The following is a 21,975-nucleotide window of genomic DNA, read 5'->3' on the forward strand; positions in this document are numbered from 1 at the left end:
ATAGGAGACACCGGCAGGCGGCCTTCTGCGGCGTGTAATACAAAACGCTTGTTAAGTTTGAGAGTGATGAAAAAAGAATGACAGAAGGACGGTTCTGTATTTCTGTAGACCACTTCACTGAAAGCAGCAGCTTCACCCAAACAAAATGGCGAGCCAGGAGAGGTCCCTGCCTCCCTTTGCACATTTGTGACACTATCCCACTACAGCCGCAGTTACGACGGGAGATGCGCCCGACAATTTCAAGTCAGGCAACCTGACAGAAGTGCCAAACAGCTGTGGCTGGCTGGCACTTCTTTCAGTCACTGTAACTTCCTCCTGTCACGAGAGGAAGTTACTGACCTTTTGTTTCCCCAGGTCACAGAGGTGTCGTTTCTTTGACCCTCGAAGAAACGACAAATAGAAATATGGCTTGGGATTCCAGGCCATATTTCTATGTTTAATCAAAGATGGTATGAAAAGTACCCAATTCAAGCCATCTTTTATAAAGTTTTGCTGATGGACAAAGACGCTTTAGACTTTGTCCATCGTGAAAGCTTTATAAAAGATGGATTGAATTGTGTACTTTTCAAGCCATCTTTTGTAAACAGAAATATTTTAATGTTTAAAAAAGATGGCTTGAAAAGTACGCAAACCAAAAGCAGCGCACACAAATATATAGATGCTATATATTTGTGTGCGTACCTTACTATGGTTCGTTTACTTTTCAAGCCATCTTGAAGTACACAAACCATAGTAAAGGCATGCAAACAAATATATCCATTCAAGGAAAAAACGTTAGCTGCAGGGACGGTAAGGTGAGAACTTAATGCAACAAAATCCTGGAATTTCAGCTAAAGCTACGTTAACTTTGCACATGCTGTTGCAGACTATGACCACAATGACGACTTTGGAGACCCTTTCCTCTTTGAAAACTGGGGTTTTCCCAGTTACTGCAGGTATGGGAAACCCACTGTTGATATAAAAATACATTTTTTATTTGTATTTGAAGGGGAGACTACAAATACCATAATGCAATTCAGCAAAACCTTCAAGCACTGACAGTAGCACGGTTTAAAAAAAGTAAATAATTCAGATGCCCATTTGGTCGCCCATCCATGTAGTAACAGGGACTGACCCTCCTTAGCTTCAAAGTGGGGCTGATCCTGCTTAGCTTCAAAGCAAGAAAAGGGCCAGCCCATTCCACCTCCAAGTGGTCTTGTAAATTTATCTCATTTGAGGAGGCTGGCCCCTTCCCCACTTTGAAGCCAAGCAGAATCTGTCCTGGTTACTGCATGAATGGGAGACCTGGATGGTAATTAAGTCACTGGCCATGGCCAAACCCATGGCCAGTGATTTTTCACCCCCAATGTCTAAATAAATCTTTAAAAAAGAAATACTAAATGTAACCATGGGTACCGAACTATACATACCCGCGGTTATCTGTAGTCCTTTGTAACCTCAGATATAACCGCGAATATCGGCAAAACAGCCATAGAGAAAAATGCTTCTCTGCCCCCCAGGCCATCAGCAAGTGCGCCCCTCATCTGTGCCTGCTCCCCCACTGCTCAGATGGCCTCCTCATCTCCCCACCCTCTCCCTTTGACCCTCGAGCACACGCAGCTTCTGTGACACAGTTTGCTTTCAGATGTCGCTGAGGCTACAAAAAGCTTTGTGTTGCAAACTCGGTCCCTGGATAACCTCCAACTCCCAAATTTCACTCAGTGTTTTCTAGCCACACCCCACCTCTACCCTGATGGCATTTGCATGTTTTTTGACCTGCAAAGAGCTTTTCACAGCGTTTCATTTTCCCATAACCTTGGCTATCTCTGCGAATATCTTTCGCATCGCAACAAGATGGCAGTCGTTTCATTTCTGAAAACCATGATCCTGCAATACACTATGGGAGATACAGCTATAATTTTTGGGGAAGGGGGCACCCCCTTCTCCGTCAAATTTAAAAATAACTGACACGGAATAAAGGTTGGTTTACTTTTCAGGCCACATCCATCATGCAAGCAATGCCCCCATACGAGCCCCCTTTAGCCTAAAAAAAGGTTTTAAGGGCTCAACGAAATTGGAGGTGGTTGTCGATGACTGAGGGCGACTGGGAGACCATTTCACAGTTTCCTGGCTTCAATTGCGAAGGCACAACCTCCTAGCCTAGTCAGCCAGAATTTGAGATGACAAGGCCCGTGGAGGGGTATAGTGATGAGTGGTGACCACTCAATCAGCAGCTGAGGTGGTTTGCATTTTTCTTTTAGAAATCGGTTATAGTTTAACTGGGGAACCCCAAGGATTGTGGGGTCAGGCAAATATATTAAAGAAACCTGTGCGGGCAGTGGGCATCACTGGAAATCAGTATTAGTGGGTAAAGCGGGGGCACAAATACAAGGTTGGATGGGGTGGTGGCACACCAAATAAGTTTCAACAAGCCAAACGGGTTCAAGTATACCTCTAATTTAAAAAGCAAATTATAAAAAGGGACATTAGTCGTGTTCAGAGTAGGATTAATGCAATAAAAGGTTTGCATTAAGTTAATATACATCCTAAAACGTTAACTCCTGTTCAACAGTTGCAAAAATGACCTTGTAATCAGAAACTGCATTCTTTTAACTCAATCATACATCACTCCCAGCACAGATACAAATATTGTGTAGTTAGAGGTAGGTGGTATTTAGCAGAAGAGACATCACTTCCAGCTCCGCTTTAAATAATCTCTTCTGTTAAATGGATGCTTTTTGACTGGCTATCACTCATGACTAAGTTTCAAATGATAGTCAAGGACCGCCTGTTTAACAGATTAAAATGTCACAAAGTCACTGAGTATGGGGGGAAAATAGGCGACTGCTCACTTGGTTATTTAGGAATGGTTGCAGGAATCTCACTCTACCCCCGCAGAATTAATTATAGTTTTCAGTTTCTTGCTGTACTTAGCAGTGGTGGCTACGGTGGTAGTATGTGTGTGATGTGATGGTTATTCTTTTAATTGAAGGGGCTTAAATATTTTCCCCAAATATGGCAGTGTAATGGAGCCTAACGAGAGAGACAAACAATCAAGAGTTGTCTGGGAAGGGGGCTTCTTGCTACCCCCAAGATATTTTTTTAATGATGGCTTAGAATTGTGCATTTTACAGCACACTTATCTGAAAAGTTGTGTCAAATATTTGCAATTGGGTTTGTAGGGTAACTCATGAAAACATCCAATAGATGCTAGACACCAACAGTGTAGAGGGGCATTTCACCAAACAATTTCCTGATGCCGTTGCTGTACTTGCGGTACTTGTGCCTGATAAGATGTGTGCTCTTGGGCAAAGCCCCTTCTGGTCTGTGTGCTGTATGGCGGAGGATAAGCAGTCCCCCTTCTGGAAAACTGGCCATTTTGTACATTCACTCGGCCCTCACATACGCGTGCATATATGTCCTGTCATTCCACAATACAAACATACTGGGGGAACCCTTCTGAGAATCCCTCCTTTGTTATACCCTCCCCGAGCACTCTGGCTCTCGTTATGTGTGTTTTCAACCCCACCTTTGTTATTCTTAAATCTGCCTTCCCCTATAACCCATACTTCTGCCTCATAGCTTAAACACATACCAACCTTGTCCCATCGGTCGGAGATTTGCATGTGATGTACCCATTGCTTCCTGCATTCCTATTCCTTCTCCGCCTGTCAATACCGCCCCTTCTATGGCAAATTGACAACTTTTTCTGAACCAACTTGGCTTCCTCAATTTTTCTATTTTTATCTTTCTTTTTGGTCTTCTCTTGTAATAATCTGCAATGGTGTACTATTGTCAACTGTCTCTCAGCCCATGGCTTTGCTTCCATCCCCACTTGTTTTTTCATCTGCCTCTGTACTGGCTCAGGCAACCCTTGGCATAAAATATGAATAATGCCACTGTCTTTTCCCACGGCTCCCAAGTTTCAAGCTGCCATTTCTCCTCAATATCTTGAATATAAGCAATAGTGTTTTCTTCATCTTTAATTTTCTGTGTCATAATTGCACCCATATCTGATGTGTCAGGATACTGTACCCTGAGAGCCCTCCAAACATCTGCCCTACAATTATTGAATGGCGCCCCATCATGCGATGTGTAGTCACAGTTGAATATCCCAGTGTCCTCCATATATCTTCAGCCCTTTCTACAAGAATGGCTGCCAGGAGACCTTTTGTCCCCTATATCCAGCTTCTTTCCTACTCTCATTTTGTCTAATTCATGTATCCATTTCCCAGCCCCGAAGTCAAACTAGGGAGCTTACATTTTAAGTTATCCTCATCTATCTGTGGCCATGAAATATGTTGCAGTCTTGTCCCTCCCTTCTTTAACAAGGGCAACTGCATGAACCACATCCCACAATCTGATACCACTATTAGTCTATCCATGGCAAGGATAATTGTTCCTGTCTCATTGTTTGCAATGACCTTAACCTACTTACACATGGTGGAGACTCCATTCTCACTACACAATTGTCCTCAGGGACGTTCAAGATTTGCTTTGGAATCTGGTGTTCTATCTTTAGGCTGTTCCAGATCTGACCATCTCACTTCCTTATCAATTTGTGGGCTTCCTACAGGGGTGCACGTGCTTCCTCCTTCTGCCCCAAGACCGGATTCTTTCCTCGTCCGACATTTCTAAACCCAAACTAGTACGAATAACATCCTCCTCCCCTCTGTCCAAATTCAAATCTGCTTAAAGACTAGGTTTGACGTTCATCACTAAATGGGGTTGCTTCTTCAGTTTGTGATTGAGATACTGGGGAATCGATCATTGTTCCTTCAAGCTCCATACTCACTATCTCGTCTTAATTGCCGATAGGCCTGATCAATCCTTTCTCCAATGCTTTCCTCAGCATCTCTTATCTTCGAGTGCTACACTAGATACTGCATGCATTACTTCCTTTACCAGAAGAATCTCTTCAACTCTGCCCCATCGTATTGCCGGGCTTGCCCTCATTTCTTCTTTAAGAATGAGACTGGCATTGAAACCTCACTGTCTCCTTTTTTGTTCAATTTCTTCATCTACTTCCCTTTGCTTTCTCCCATCTCTAACTTTTCCTCCTCACTTTGTTTTCCCTTCTTACGCCTCCTCTTACCTCTTCGTCTCTGTACTCTTCTGTCCCTTAATCTTTGTGCTTCTCCCTCTTCTCCATTTCTTTCCTAACTGTCCCTCTCTTCTATCGCGCCCTATTGTCATAATCTTTGTTCCTCTGCCCGTTACTCGGCTTTCTCCTGTTCTTCCTGATATGTTCCCACTGCTCCCCGACTTTCCTTCTTTGATCATCTTCCTTTAATCTCGTCTCGTTCCTTGTCCTTCCTCTCTTTTTCATCCTTATCTTCTCCTTGCCTAAATTCCTCAATACTTCTCATCTATCTTAAATAATATGTCCTTCCATCCATTCGTTTTGTACGAGTGCTACCTTGTCAGCCTCATCTTTTTCTCCTTTCCATCTCTTGATTTGTCTGTTTATATCTGTCGACAATTTTGACTGTTCGCTTCTTTCTTCCTTGCCTTGTGTGAATTTAAAAATATCTTCCTTTCTCTTATTCTCTTCCGGACTATCGTCACTACTGTAAGCAGGGGGGGGGTCATATATCAGATTACTGTACCCCATCGCTGCTCTCAATTCCTTTAACAGATATACTCCCATCTCTTCCGTAGCAACACTTTACTTCAGGCACAGTAAGGGGAGCGAATGGCTCCACGCCTTCCCCCTTATGCCGATTAAGAATCCACTCCTCCGGTGACAGGTCTTGCATTTTCTCTGGATACATCTTCCAAAGATCAAAAATTGCTAATCTTATCTCCAATTTCTTTCCGGTATACGCAGCGCGCATGTATATGGTCATGTGTTGCAATACTGCTTTTGACAACAATCCCCTTGTGACCATGGCATGAACATTTTATCTGCTGTGCCCTTTACCCATTCTGCACTATATTGTTTGAGCTTGGGCATATGTTTTGGTAATGTCTTGCATAGGTGCAAGAGAGGGTATCCCACATAATGACAAGTCTTAATTAACTGTCAATACTTACAAGATCATTAAATAAACTTTTTATTTTAAATCACTTGTTTTAAAACAACAAATATGAGTGAGCACCATCAATCGCTGCTCATTACTCTTATTTCAATAACCTTTCTATTCTTTTGATTGGCACCAATCATTTCTCTACACTTCTCTTTAGTCACTGTTACTTCTTCACAATTATTTTGCTCCTCGATACTTTCTTCAACAAAAATGTATTTGACGAGTCAGACATTTACAAAAAGACTGATCACCTTCCCACTTATCTAGGTCTTATTCATAAATACGGGGTACTTCTCTTGCTTTTACCCTGTACAAGATTGGATACATTACCTTACACGGTCCTGAGTTTTAGATTTCTCTCTACTCCCATTGGAGTTTGAAATGTCTCCCAATACCCTTGAATTATGACTCCTAAGCGTTCTCTTTTTCTTCAAAATTATTTTCCGTTTCTCAAAATTATTACAACCCTGACCCTTTATTTGCCATTCCCCTTAGTCTACTCACCATTTGATAATCGACTCGAGGCCTTCAGGATCGACTCCTCCAATCCAACCACTTCGCCATCCGTCCGCAGAGCGCCCATGGAAACCCGCCAGGGATTTCTTAAAAGGGGGACCTGCCCACCGTCTCGGTTCTTCTTGCAAGTTTATTCCTATTCGGCCGCTCTCATCTGGAGCTGAACTAGTTTGGATCTTTAAACCATCCGCACCACTACCACGTGAGCTTAGGGCCCTTTGGGAAGTTGCATATTTATTGGATGGGATCACAGATACATTCCAAGTCCAAATAACTGAACCAACTCAGGAAGATGGCAAAGTACTGTTTTATTAACAATTATATAAAACAGGGAGTTACAACGAACATCAGATTTACGCTTGATTTCTCTCAGCGATCTGCACACAAAACATAGCTTTTATATCAAAAATGCATCAGAGGTGACATCATACTACGTTACAGTAATGAAAACTACTATGGGTCGCAATTGGCTTAAGGGGAACATCCAAGTATATTTTCTATGGGAACTAGGATTGCGATTGGCTGCCCACTATTAGGTGGACAACATATGCCTACCAAGAAAACATTTACTCTTCAGAGACATTAGATACACAGTTTCTTATTGGTTTTCAAACTATAAAAGGTACTTTGTTATATGGACTACTATAATTGGTTGGCACGCCTGTGCCAGGTCTGGAACATTCAGTACACTTAGCAGCACGTAAGCCCAGACCCAGGTGCAAGGAGATGGGGCATGAAACTACCTAATTAGTCCAGCATCTCTCATCGCCCATGCCTTCTGCCATGAAAATTTTCTTTGAACTTGGCCTTGCAAAGTATCCTTGCCCTTTAGAATACATGGGAGTGAAAGCGCTCGCTACCATGTTCTGGGACTCAAGTTCGAACTCTATTTTCATCCTTGACTCACGTGACAGGAGACCACAATTTGGTCCATTTTGAAGCTTTTAAATGCTCTAAATGAATCAAACTTGGCACTCAGTGTTCTTTCTTTGCACCTTAACAAGGGATGATTCATCCTTTGCACATTTCCAGAATAGATAGCTGACCTTGGCTGCTTCAGTCTTGACTCCAGGCCAAGAAACCTCATCTTGCAGCTCCACGATTCCACTTATTCTTACTGCAACACAGCTTTCCCTTCCCACTTCATTGGTCTTGGCCGACTAAATTTATGATAGTGATGTCCAGTTTCTATACAATGGCGGCTTCACATGCGTTCTATTCACTACATATAGCCAGCTTCTAGGATGACTTGGTGTACCTTGCATTTCAGCATCTGTGCATGTATTGTACGGTTGATTTTCTGCAGCACTTTGTGCATGTGTAATCTTCCTTTACATCTGAGAGTTCACTCGATTCCTTACTTTATCATTAGTTTCTTTAGGGTCCCTACAGTAAGTATCCCGAGACGATGTGCATACATTTTGTGACATCACTGGCTTCTTTTCTGCTCCTTCGGGGATACATTAGGTAGGGTTATCTCAATGGGTATCAAACGCAGGCTGCAGTATTGGCACAACTGCTAGTGTCAAACACGGCACAATCTTAGGTCTCCAACACATGGCGAGGGTGACGAGGGTGGCAAGGGGGTCAGGGTTTCCTGCAGGGGCAAGCAGATGCTCCTCTACAGGAATGCAGAGGACAGAGTTTCAGGAAGGAAAGGGGATGCTCTCTGGATACTAATAGGAGGGTAGTCGGTAAAGTAATGAATTGCAATAGTTCAAGGATACGTGGTTTCAGCACAAAGGGAGAAATGGGTAATAAAATGTCACTAGGGGCCTTTGGCGAAGGACCAGTGGGACAGAAACACAATGTACCTTGTGCTTATAGAAGTTCTTGGTGCTCGACAGGGTTGAGTCGGTTTCTGGGAGCTTTGCAGTTTCTGCAATAGAATTCAAGACAGTAGATGGCTGCGGATATCAGGCGAGTCTGGACGGACGGCTGCAGGCTGGCCTACATGGCAGCTCTGTGTCAGGAATTGTCTCAGTGCTGGACGCTTGTCTGTACACTCCACTTAGCTTCTTTGCTGGGTTTGTGTCATCCTTTAAGGCGGACGGCCCAAAGGTCAGGAAAGTGTTGCAGGCAACGGCCTGGTCCTTGGTTTGGTTCAGAGATTCTTGCGCTTCCCACCTAGGAAGCTTTCTTGCACAGCCTAGCAGGGCACGCTGTGTGCAGGTTGGGTACCGGATCTGGAGCTGCTGGAGGGTCCTCTGGATTCAGCATCTCCCACTAGGGGAGGGATCTTGCTTCCCTCTTGGGCTTCCTTCACTAGCAGAAGCTGGAAGGAAGACTGTACAGCCAGGGTCCAAATGAGCAATTCTTGTTACCTTTGTTCTATAATAAGGCTGGCCATGGCAGCAGGAAAGTTTTGCCATCCCCCATTTTGAAATGCCTTGATGTACTCCTGGGTGTCACATACCAACTAAATGTGACAAAGGATTGCACCTATACAGTACACAGGTCTATGTGTATGTTGTGCGTTGAGCATAGGGAAATGTGTACAGATTAGCCCCACACATTTTCCAGAGGTTGACCTACCCTCATTCAATTTCATATCAAATTTCATACAAGTCCAGGTGAGCGCACACTCGCCGTGTGGAATGGTCTAATTCCTCACAGATAAAGAAACTGTTGGTTAAAAGAGACTTACCATCCAACCTCACAATCCAGAGGAAGAGAACCAACCTCTGGATACAAGGATCTCTCTTGGAAAAACTCTTTGGATTTATCTTTATGTTTTGATTTTGAACAGTTTACACTGAACATAATAAATCCGAGACCCTTTATTGTTGGTTTCTAACGTGAGGTTCAGCTGAGAATGTTTAGGACACAAGGACAGTTTCTAAGTTACTAACGACTAGACAGACTGATTCTTGGTTTTCGTTTCCTAGGCAGGGAACCTTTCTTTGGGATGGGGCAGGAGAGGTTTTATTCCAACCATATAGGTTAAATAAATGGGTATGAGAACATTACAACTTTGTGTCGACCTCTCATTTCTGACCCCTCACAGAACCCAGCGTTTAATTTCCAAATAGCTGCTATCAGAGCAATAGAAGCATTTGTGATTAAGCAAATTGACAAGCATATAACAGCTTAAAAAAAATATCATGTGAAAACACAAAGTAAAGGGCACAGAAATCACAGGGCATTTATGTGGTAGTCCGACAAAAAATGTGAATATATTTTAAAGAAAACGAGTGAATGCCCGTTTAAGAAGCATGTTTCAGTTTGGAAATGTGTTATTTCTTTTCTAGTGCAAGATGCACATTTGGAAAAGAATAGTGTCGCCAGCATGTAGGTAGCGATGGCCCCCACCTCAGTGATGCCCGTGGTGCCCCTTTCAGGCCAGAAGAACGAACACCGGCTGAGCAGATAGCCTGAAGAAAATCGCAAATGACGACTGGGACAGGACCACCTTTCTATTTGCCAGACGGGGTGGGGAGGCGGCAATTGCCCACCTGTGCCCCCCCTTCAAGGGACGCCTATCGTCCCGGGAGGATAGCTCATGGCAACAGGCTCGCCTTGGAAGCAAGACGACATGAAGCAACAGGTTCGATCCCCGCAACTAAGACAAAAAAAAACAATTACGCGACAAACAAAAAAAAACAATTCATGTAACAGCGCCTAGATGCCTGCGGGCTGTGTGAGCGCTTTAAAAATGCAAAAAAATTAATAAATAATTGGGAGCAGGAAGGAGAAGGAGTGCACGTATTTTGATTTCTCACATTAGCCATTTCTAATTTGAGAGACAGCCGAAATAAAATGGTTTGAGAAGAATATCCTTTTTGAAGATCTGAAAGCACCTTAGAACCTAGAGAGACCTCAAAATTCAACAAACCACTCAAGTGATCAACCTTGGACCTATGGCCAGCGAACATAATAAAACCGTCACGGTTTGACACGAAAACTGGACGAGAAGTCATGGCAGGGCTAAGCACCGAGCCGACCCAGTGTGAAGGGAAAACAATGGGCCGCCAGTGTGAGGCAAGCAGAAAACATGCCTGGGCTATCCATTACGCATGCGTCTCATTGGCCGGCATTATGTGCGGTACTCCCCTTTTCCCCTCAACATCCCCACCCGCTCCCCACCGCAGGTCCATCACGCGGGGCGCACATTACAACAGAAATGGCGATTGCATTTGCAGGGACTTGAAAGCTACGCGAGTCGCTCTCACGTGTAGTTGCTATTCAACACATCTCCCGTAGTGGTTGTTCTTGGGGGGTGGGGGGGACACGAATATTCCATCACCACGCTGTTACTAGCCAGAGGATACTTTCAATGTGCTACTAATAGTAAGGGTACTCATCTCCCACCATCTCGAAAATGCACTAAACAATGCAATCAGATTATGGAAAGCTGCACGAGTATGCACAACTTCCACACCATTCTCCTTGATATCGATAGTTTATATGTATAGCGCCTATACACACACGTGTTTCAAAGCGCTTCAAGGGAAGGGAGGGAGCAGGGGAACATACAATGACATTCTTACAAGGCCTTGAGACATTAAGAAAGAAATTAACTATAGTTCTAGGCCCGACACCAGTTTATAGTTAATATTTCGAAATTCATAATTTCGAATGCAAAAATGTCGGAAAAATAATACCCAAAAAAAATGTCAAATGTCTATTTTTTAAATGTTTTATTTGAATTGGGGGTTCCCCCATCCCCCTACCCTCCTTTTTTAATTAAACCCTTTTTTTTACTTGCGAAACCCAAAATAACAATGTCATTTAATAAATAAACGATATTTTTGTCACTCGACATTTTAATTTCGACATATTAACTGGATACCCCTGACACCATTTCAGATAGTGCAAGAGCTTTGACAATGAGAAGGAAGGAGGGGGAGGTAGGATAGGAGACAAAAACTAGATCACTAGACCTGAGAACATTTCTGGTAGTGCTGGAGAATGGCAAAAGGTGTGGGAGAGGGGTGGTGGGGAGAGGAACATAACAAGCAACTATCGTGCTAGGCCCGACGACATTTCTGGTAGTGCTGGAGAATGGCAAAAGGTGTGGGAGAGGGGTGGTGGGGAGAGGAACATAACAAGCAACTATCGTGCTAGGCCCGACGACATTTCTGGTAGTGCTGGAGATTGACACATAATGGACAAGGGTAATCTGCCCCCACATACTCACCATCCTACGCCACCGCCATTATGTAATGCGACCCATGTGGCTCCTCGAAATGCATCACCCACAAAGTTCTGCACGGCCATATCTATGGGGGGAAAGCAAGAAGAGTGACTGAATATGCATCTCCAGTAGCAGGACTGAGCATTGCAGAGATACTCAGGTTAACAGAAAAGGATTACGCTGCAGATCTAATATGGGAAGCTAGTCTGGAGGCACTGGCAGTCACTTGCAGACATATCGCTTTTACCCCCACCACATCTTGCAAGAGTGGCTAGGGGAGAGACGGGTGTCCAAGTGCTGAGGGGCCTATGGAGCATCCCCTTACCCTGGGTCACGGCACCCAAGAGAAGAGCTTCTAGGTACAGCTAATGAACATCCATTGACCAACTCCTGAGCATGTGCAGCAGAGCTATCCTAGGTGGGGTCTAGGGGACTGCTCGCCGGCTTCTCAGACTCTGGCGTGCTGTCTCAACAGCCACCAGTGCAGACCCCTGGATCATCCATGAGCTACTTCACTTCATCCCACTAGCAGGCAGTCTCCACATCTGCTGCCTCTCATGTCTAGGTGAGCTTCTTGACCCTTGGGCCCACGTACTCCAGCACGGAGACTCAGGACTGCACCAGCCACACCAATAGTAGCCCTCATTGCGTCCAACCATCACCAAACCCACTATTCTCCCATCAGTCCCCCTTGCTCATTCATGTTCGACTCACTTCATTTCAACATTATCAATTCCCAAGAATGACCAATCATTGTAAGGATTACCTACATGGAGCACAGCCACGGTCCGACCTGTAGTAATACTTATAATAATGAATATTTTATATAGCGCTACACACTCATAGGTCTCAGAGCGCTCAAATAACAGAAGACAATCATCACACAGACTGATGCTCATTTTATTGACCTTAGAATTATGAAAGGCTGAGTTGTCCCTACCTGATACGAACCTGCAACAGCCAGATATCAGGGGTGAGTGCTTGGCTCCCTGTGCTATCTGACCGGCTAGACTACACAGTCAGAGTTGGGCATGAGCCTTCATGACAGCCAAGCTGAGAACATGGTTATCCAAATATCTTGCAATGTCATTTGGCCCAATATGGCACATATTGTGCCACCCTCCCAACCCTGGCGACTCCCATCACCTGGCCCATCAGCAGCCTGCCGAGACTGTAAAGGATGTCTCCCCTCTAGGATGCAGTGCGGGTTTCCCTTCCATCACTGCAGACATGCAAATGCCAATGGCACTCTAAAAAAACATGCCCTCGACTTCTGTGTTTCCATCCTGGATTTTGCAGTGTTTCAACCCTGGATGTGGCCAGCTGCGCTTCTGTGAGCGATGTTCGTGACTAGGGGCGCCACCAAGGGGTGGCCAGGGGGGCCACGGCCACCCTTATAAAAATGCAGGCCACCCCCATCGGCCACCCTGCGAAAAAGCAGCAAAAAATGTTCTCTTGTTTTTTTTGGGTTTTTTTGCACTCAACTGTTCATGGACAATAACATGCCCAGTTCAAGTGCAATTTTTTTTGCTGCAGCCCACCACCAGCGATGAACTGTAGTCAGGGTTGGAGGAGGACCCAGAAATAAACCCACCTGAGCCTGGATGTGTGAATGTCTGCTTTGTCTCCTGCTTCCTGCCATGCTGTGTTTATTTCCGGGTTTCCTCCTCAGGTTTCATGGATCTGAGCCCATTCCATATGCCCCTCAACCCCCTGGAAAAATGCCCAATTACAGCTAATAAGTAAGGAAGTGGTGCCTAAACATATGGTTGTCCTATAAATCTTGTTCAGATTGGTTGTCAGAGCGGCGAGAACAGCCTGCTGAAAATCTTCGGAGTACACTCGACCAAATGGCAGCTGGGCCCTGAGGACCCACTCAACAGCTGCAGCACTGCATCTATTGAGGGTCAGAGGGGAGAGTGCTCCACGACCCATGGGTGCAAGCAGAATTTTGGGTGGCGCTGAAAGGAGGGGCAAAGGTTCTTGCTGCCGGCTCCCGATGCGGGGGACAGACTAGAAGCTCCAGCTCTGTGATGGGGTATGAAGCGGGTTGTCCCGGGACCGCTATCAGGCTCTGAATCTACCGCCAGAGAGCAAAATATATGGTGGGGGCCCACTGACCCGGAGAGCGGCACGCAGTGTCCTGTATATGAGATTCTACCCACGGATGGTATGGCCTGATGGGGGAGGAGTCAGGGGAGGGTCCCCGTTCCTCGGGGGCTATTTACCACACATACTGAGAGGTGCGTCCCCCTGAGAAAGAGGTCGGCAAATGTATGAATGGGATCCAGCGCTCCGAGAATACACCCATTCAGGAACCACGTCCAGCTCTCCAGGACTGTGCTACAACAGTCAGGCTACAGCATATTTCTCTCTCTCTCTCTCTCTCTCTAGAATACCCTCCAAAAATGGACTGATGGAACTGGTATGACCCAATCCTATGGAGCTACTAGCGGGTGCATTATTTGCTGCCTGCCTTTCTGACATCTACAATGCAAGGCTGCAGCCCACTCACCATAGAATGGAATCCAAGAAAGCTACACCCACCTGGTGCTGCTTAATCAAGGAGGGAAGCAGGACACCACAAAAGTCAGAGGGGCTCTGGGAGAGTGGACTGGTCACCTCAAAAGATCGGAACAGTTGTCAGGGTGAAACCATACACCATCAACTACGTCCTGAGTGGGCACGGCAAAGGTGGGGCACCCCCCTCCATTGAGGCTGGCTTTCTGCCTACAGACAGTTATCCTGGGTGCTTTCGGGGGGGGGGGGGTGTCAGCACCGGTAGCAGGGATATGACCATAACCGGCATTGAAGAAGCAGAACTGACCCAAAGCAAGCACAAGAGGTGCCATGGCCAGCTGAGTAATAATTCACCAGAAGGGGATAGAAGACACGGCACGTGCCAAAACCCTGAGTCACTTCAGAGGGGAATTGGGAGTAGGGCTGAGGACCCGTACCGTGATGCTGCTAGCATCTACCCCTGACAATCTTGTGGCAGCCGATGCGCAACATTTTTGGATTGGCAGTGGCACTGCATGCAAAGGAGACCTGGGCTGTGGCGCTGAGAGATTCCAGCAAGCAGGCAAGCAAGCACTTCATAGGAGCTGAGAGGTATGCAGAGTGCGTCTGGAGATACAGTCTGAAGTGAAACTATACAATGCACCACACGTGCAACGTCACTGAGCTAATCGCCAGTCACCTTGCAAATCTGTGACACTTAAAGCAAGCAACTCAAAGCACCATTTGAAATATTTGTTCATACCCATAATGTCTAATAGCTTGATTTGCTAAAAAAGTAAACTTTGTGTTAATGTCCGTAGCTGAATTCTCTTAAGACCATACATAACACGCTGGAGGTTTGTGACGAATCTCCAAACCTAAGTGAGTTTACTGCGCAATTTATTGTGCGTCTTAAAGCGCTGAAAATAAAGTGGGTAAATAGTTTTCCTTTTGGATCTTATAGTTTTCCATTCAGAATATGGAAAATAAAGGTACTCCGATATTATTGTATCTCAACATGCTGCTATAAGGATTTATGTTATGATGCTTTATTATGCAATTTGTATATTTTGCAAGTAAACTCGATAAGGCAGTATTATTGTAGGCCTTGACACCCAAAATTTTATTATTTCTCCCCAAGTAAAGCGTGGAAGAAGGTTGTCGTGCATAAATTGGAGAGTGGGTTAAAATCCCTGCTGTTTATCATAAGCGTGTGATCCTGGGAAAATAATGCAATCTCACCCTGACTTCAACTGCAAAAATTGGAGTGCTTATCAGTGATTATGTTTCACCCTTTCAATAGGACAGTTTTAATAAGTGTCGGGACAAATTGGTGCACCCTGGTGCTTCTCTGCTAGTGGCTCCAATACTGTCACATATCATTGCATGATTGCTGCACTGGCTCTCCCCCAGTCTCCAATCACTTGATTTGACAGGGAGACAGTCTCTCCAGCCACTCAGTGCCCCAGAATTTGTAGTACAGCGTACCAACTGTGGTTGAACCAACATTACATTTTCTCCCCTGTTGCTCCCAGCCACTGAAGTTGCTTGCGCCATCTAAAGTACTGCCCCACACTCTGCAATGTCCTGTTATGCTATGATATTGAGTCTTCATTGCACACCATCTGCCATTGTCACACTTTCAAGGAGCTTCAGAATCTGCAAGTAATAGGGTAGGGGGCTAATGCAGTAGCAGAGGGATCAGGCCAAGATTGCTTTGTTACAACATTGATGTTTGCAGATCTTAAGATATTGCTACATACGATGAACGTTTTATATATTTTGTCAGCTGTGTGGAGTGCTTGTTATGTGCCTTTCAGGTAGCGAAGGTACTGGTTTGTATGATTGACAGAAAATTGAAGCATTTTGCTTCTTGTTTTTGCCACCAACTCACCAGAGAGCCGAAGGCCAAAGGAGGGATGGACCAAAGGTTCACCTGAAAAGGAGCCAAGGACCACAGGAGAGTTCACCAGAGCAGCCAAGGACCAGAGGGGCAACTGAACAGAGAGGTTCACCTTTACCTTAGTTTTACTTCATTCCATTTTGAATTGTTGCTGTAAGCTGAAACTATTGAACTGGAGTACAATTAGGAAGGACAGGACTTGTGAGGAGGGACACTAGAGGGCTTTTATGTACCAACCCACTGACTGCCCATGGCCATGCTAATTCTTATGGGCAATCCCACAGACTGCCTGAAGAGCAAGAGTATTCCTAAGAAAGTTTAACTTTTGAACTGCCTGGGATTTTTTTATGTACACTGGCAGGTGCTGATTTTACCTGGATGGTGTTCTCAGTGAAACAGAAAATTGTAAAGGAAAGATGTGTTGCTCAAACTTAAAGTAACATTCTGAAAACTAAAATCGGGGCTAGCAGAAGAGCTGCAATTTTAGAAACTTAAAATAAGCCTTTTGGTAGACCCTCATTTTACCATCAACCTGACTTCCTTAAGATTCTTTTGTGGAGACCAATGCCTAAAATGTACCACGGGGTGCATTCCCATCAAAAGGCAGTCCAATGGCAAGATGCGTCTAGTATTCTAGTCAAACCCTGCTGAGTGCACCGTATTTGATAGACATGTTGGCAATTAAAAACTTGTGAGTGAGGACTTAAACGATTCTCTGGCTATGATATGATATTTTATTTGTTTTGTGCTCATACACAAGTGTTTCAGAGCACGACGAGGCCCAGTGACATTGAGAACACGCAAGTGCACCGGGAGGGGCGGGGTGAAAGTGCAAGGGAGAGGAGAAAAGTGGAAAGTGCTGAGCAAGTAGTACAACAATACAAAAGGTAGTGCAGCCAGCAAGGTGGCAAGTGCAGGTTTTGAGCGCAGACAAGAGGTGTCTAGTAGTGCAGGTAAGGGGACTGTAGGGTAACAGATACAGACCCAAGTGCAGGTGCCGCCAGGGGCAGTGCGGGTGAGTGGCTGGGTGTGCATAGACCTGGGCCCGAAAGCAGTGGAAAAACCAGGTGCATTATGCCAAAGCAGACAGATCAGCAGGGGAGAGGGAGAGCGAAGGTAGAAGCAAAGAGGAAAGTCTTGAGGTGCTTCTGGAACCAGAGATGGTTCTCCTCAAGTTTCATAGTGGCAGGGATGCTGTTCCCAGGGGGAGGCCCCTGCTGAGGAAAGATCTGGCTCCAACTCGTTGCTTGGAGAAGCAACAGACCTTGATGGAGTTGGAGGAGCGAAGAGCTCGAGTGGGAAGTTATTTACGGAGGGAGAGTTGAATGTAATTTGGACTCAGGCCCGAGGAAGCCCTGTGGACAATGCAAAGGGTCTTGAATTTAATCCTTGCAGCCACTGGGAGCCAATGAAGAGGTTTCAGGGCCAGGGAGATATGATCCCAGGGCTTGAGGCCAAGGACAAGTCTCACACAAACAGGATTGTGTGGTACTCAAAATGTTAATCGTACTGGTATTAGTCAATGCGCATCAGATAAATTAGTTAACAGTTCAATAATAAATGGAACTATATCAATATGCAATTCCTTAACTCTCATATACATTGTTTTCAACTGGACTATATACTACATCGGCATAATAGATTTCCTGAAGTTCAGCTATGTGTTTGTTTTGGTGTGCCACCCCAAGATTTCCTGTGGCCTCATCAGGCCACCCCTATAAACTATTTCCGGTGGCGCCACTGATGGTGGCACAGGGGTGGGTGGGAGAATGCATCATTGGTGGTACGGGGGTGGGTGGGAGAATGCGCAGAGTGCAGAGGCCCACCGTGAAATCTCCAGAGCTCCCTGTAGGCCACTCCAGCCCTGGCAAGGATATTAATAACCTTCCCCATTTTGCTAGGTCAACTTTCAAGGGGTTTGGCATAATGGTCTTGAAGATTCGGGGAATGTTTACTCCAAGTATTTAAATTACAGGTCAATTGAATGTAAACTTTATAAAGAGTGCAGCAACTTCTTCTGGCAAGGCGCAGATGCTCAAGAGTTAAAACTTGGAAAAATAAACTTTAAAGCCAGATCCGCGTGAGTGGCTCAAAATTGCAGGCAGCCTATAGTCTGCAAACACAGGAAATTTAAGTTAACATCTCTGAGCCTTCTTGCAAAAATTGTATATCTTAAGTGCAAATAAAGGCAAAAAAGGTCACCCTTATTGCATACCCCTTTCCAATTGAACTGTTACAGCGGGATGCTGGTTACACAAATCCCTGCTGAGGGGATACAAGAATGAGCAGCCAAAATCAGCATGTTAAGACGTTGACAGTGCAATGTTTGCTAAGATCTTGGCAAATTAACTTAAAATCCACACTCTTGGAGGTCTGCTTCTTCAGCTTCCAAAAGTAGCATTGTTGGTGACCTTGGAATCATGTAACAAGTGGGACATTTTCCCAGCTTCATTCAATGGTTGATGAGCGTGGTGTATAAAGTCCACTTAAAGCTGTTAGTGATATGATGGGTTATTTATAACGTGCTTAATACTCAGAGGTTTCTAAGCACGGACTTAATACCCAGAGGGTTCCATCATGTCCCCGCCCCTAGTTATTTTTTTTAGGGTTTTAGGGTTCTTAGCACCTTTTTGGTGATGGCATTTCCCCTTTCTGCAGCTCTGTCCGGTGCAAGTATTGCAGGGGCTGGGAAGGGCTTCTCCACTTTATTGGCAATGCATCCATTAGGCCACCCTTCCCCTAACTGCCAGCAGTTTGCAAAAGGTATTCCTTGAGCCAGTAGATATATATATATATATATATATATGTTCCCCCTCCATTTTGGAAAGGTCTGCGGCCCCACCATTGCTACACCAGGATCGGTCTTAAAACCCCGGCAGCCAAGGCAACAAACCTTCCCCCCTAACTACTGCTTGAGGGTGCCCCGCCAGTTATGGAGCTCTGTATCGCTCTGATTGAGGGGCTCTGGGACATGGGCACCTCTCACTCAAGCTGTTTCACTAGCAGGAGTGTGGAATTAACCCATGAAAAGACTGGTTAAAAATCGAGAGCCGCCCTCCTCCATGTAAACAGGGTTGCAACTGGTGGTTATGAATTTGACGGATGTAGAAAGGAGTAAATCTGGTACCTTTTTTTAACCCCTTAAGTGCAAAGGACGAGTATGCTTGTCCTTTTTGCATAGACTTGCATAAAAGCCTGGCACTTTGCTTGGATTACTTGTGGGTTCAGGAGCTTTAGTAATGTGGGAACGTTTCATTTCCTGGAATTGGAAGGCAGGGGTGGGTGAAGAGACCCGCACACATCAGTGCTCACCCTCAAACCCGACTACCAATAATGATGCCTCCTAAACACTTATTAACCCCACCTGTTGCACTTCAAGGATTCACACATTTAAGAAGGAATGCGTGGAAAATGGGTGGAATGGCTTCTCAAAGTCTCTCAATGTTCGCTGATGGCAACCCGAACACTGGAGCAAAGAAAGCGAGGGGATGGGAAGGGTGGTTGGGATGGGAAATCCTTTGTAAAGCAACTACCACTCGGTGCTGGAGTTCCTCCCCTGACATCCGCTCATTCTCTCAACACAAGTTCCATCCCAATACCCAGCCGTCGTTTCCCCATTCTGGGCATGACTGATGAAGCCTTCTTGGCAGGCACTAGCATTCCTACGGAGGAAAGCAAAACGTGATGGATGACGGAAATACTTCAACTCGTTCCTCTTTGCCGCTGGGAATTCCCCTTGGCATGTTTTCCAATCCATCATTTATTTTTATTTTTCTCCAACAGCAAAAGAAACAAATATGCAATTTAAGCTGGACTGTGAGAATCGTCCACAGGGGGAACTGCAAAGCAACTACTAGCCGCACCACAAGATTATGGCACAAGTAACCCAAGTGCGGAAGCTGGAATACTTGTGTATGCTACAAGAACATTTTTGAACCAGCATTGGCCAAGCCAACAGTTTGGGATTTTGTGTAGGCATGGAATAGACGTTTTCAGTGTGTGTCAGGAATAAACTACCTGAATATAAAGTGGCAACAGAAGGGAAGTTGTGTGCTTATCTGGGCATGTGATACCAATGCCTGGAAAAGGCACATCTAATACCCATACACCAGCCTTAACAGTATACTTTGCTAACCGGATTATAGTGCAAGGATATAAGATATAAATCCAGTGCCTGAATGCGCACTTGGTTAAGACATTTGTATTAAAACTCTAGTTCATTTACAGCTTTAGTGACAGCATTAACTCTCCCCAGACTCCTTAGAAATAACACTGGCAAGCGAATGTTTGATGCTACTGCCAGACAGTCTACTCGGAGAGATGGCAGGAGGATGTGTATTGGGCGGGAAGTGGGAGGTGGTGGGGAGGGCCATTGGGATTCGCATGGGCAGTCAATAGGTGGGTAATACCCACCAGATGTGTGTCCCTCCCACCCATCATCTTCCTGCTAATGGAAGTACAATGTTATAGTGTTATTTTATAGGTGGCATGTCTACAGTGAAAACTCCCTTTACAGCAATTGGTGTTGCCCTAGAGCCATCTCTTTGGTGCACAGCCCAATTAGGAATGTGTGTTGAGGGAATGTTCATGTTTCGCCCATCCACAAGCAGGTAAGTTTTACCATTGGATGATGGGCAGCCTTTGGAAAGGAAGCCAAGTGGATGGAACTCTGTAGAGTGTCCAGATGCAATGCAGTAATTGGCAGCCAAATTACAAGGTAATCGGATCATACAACGACAGGAGTTCTGTTTCCGATTATGAGTCAGGCAAGATCACCACAGAAGATGCCCATATGTTGAGAAGCGTGGCACTTAACCCAGAGAGTAGAAGCCACAATGTGAATTCCAAGGGTATGCCGGGCTTTGGGCCTTTGGTTCAGACATTTAGGCTCGGCAGCTTAATTCCCCATCTCAGCCATTAAAAGGGGGGGGGGAATTGCAGGGTCTTGAGGGAGAAGGATTGGACTGGAGAGGACACCAGGTGGTTAAGGGATGTGTGATCGAGCAGGATATGAAAACAGGGGAAAGAAGGTAGCGAGCAGCAGGTGGCAGCTATGTAGGGGGCTGGCAAATGAATATATTTTACAACCAGTGGAAGGCAATTATACTGGGAGTAGCTGCGGGCTGGAGTAGAGAGGTGGTGGGGAGATGTTGGGAAAGGAGGAAGCAGGTGTTGAGGTGTGCACAGGAGCAGCGTGAGAAAACCTTAACCACCTACATGCTCCATAATATGGCTTTCAACAGTGGGGGAATGCGATATGAACAATGCATCAGCCTACACGGTATGCATTTTATTCCTGTTGGGTTACAGTCTGGCAAAAAGTGGTTTGCATTTAGGCACTTCTCACTACTGTTTAGCAAACCTAATATCTGGCATTTAATTTGTCAAATCAGATCAGAACCATAAGCATCTACAATAGAAATGTACTCGGATTTCAGCAAATCTATTTAGAGCATACATAACCCTCCTTAGCAACAGTGTCGGCCTGGGAGTGGAGTAGCCCTCTGGCTGAATTACAGATGGAGCCAGTGGAGTAACTTTGCTGAAAATGTTTGGGGGGGGGCGGGGGGTGACATGACATCTGAAGAAAAGGTGCCCCAGCCAAATGAATGGGGACAAAATTGTGTGCCATGAAAGTTGGGGGGGGACACCCCTGTCCCCCCTAAAATTACACCCATGGATGGAGCAGGGATGCAAAGGAACTGGGGAAAAGCTTTTGGCCTTTTAAACTCGTTTTACGGTTGTATACCAAGTGACCTTTTCACAATTTACCTCAGGAGAATGGACCTCGGGAGAATTGACCTAATTTAAAAAGGTCAATTAGGACATATTCAGGGGAAACCCCCCGCAACCCCCACCCAATCCAAAACCCCCTGCAACCCCTACCCAATCCAAAACCCCCTGCAACCCCT

The 21,975-nt window shown here is 45.3% G+C and overlaps 1 protein-coding gene across 1 annotated transcript in view; it reads right to left on the minus strand.

The window, feature by feature from the left end:
• UROC1 (urocanate hydratase 1) overlaps positions 1-21,975 on the minus strand; it is a 482,866-nt gene that overhangs the window by 54,760 nt on the left and 406,131 nt on the right. The window contains exon 18 of the mRNA XM_069643013.1: positions 11,665-11,746. Coding sequence (XP_069499114.1) covers positions 11,665-11,746 — 82 coding nt within the window. The remainder of the gene's footprint in view (positions 1-11,664; positions 11,747-21,975) is intronic.

Source organism: Ambystoma mexicanum, chromosome 2p, assembly GCF_040938575.1.
Source record: "Ambystoma mexicanum isolate Mex_15411 chromosome 2p, UKY_AmexF1_1, whole genome shotgun sequence".
Classification (NCBI taxonomy): domain Eukaryota; kingdom Metazoa; phylum Chordata; class Amphibia; order Caudata; family Ambystomatidae; genus Ambystoma; species Ambystoma mexicanum.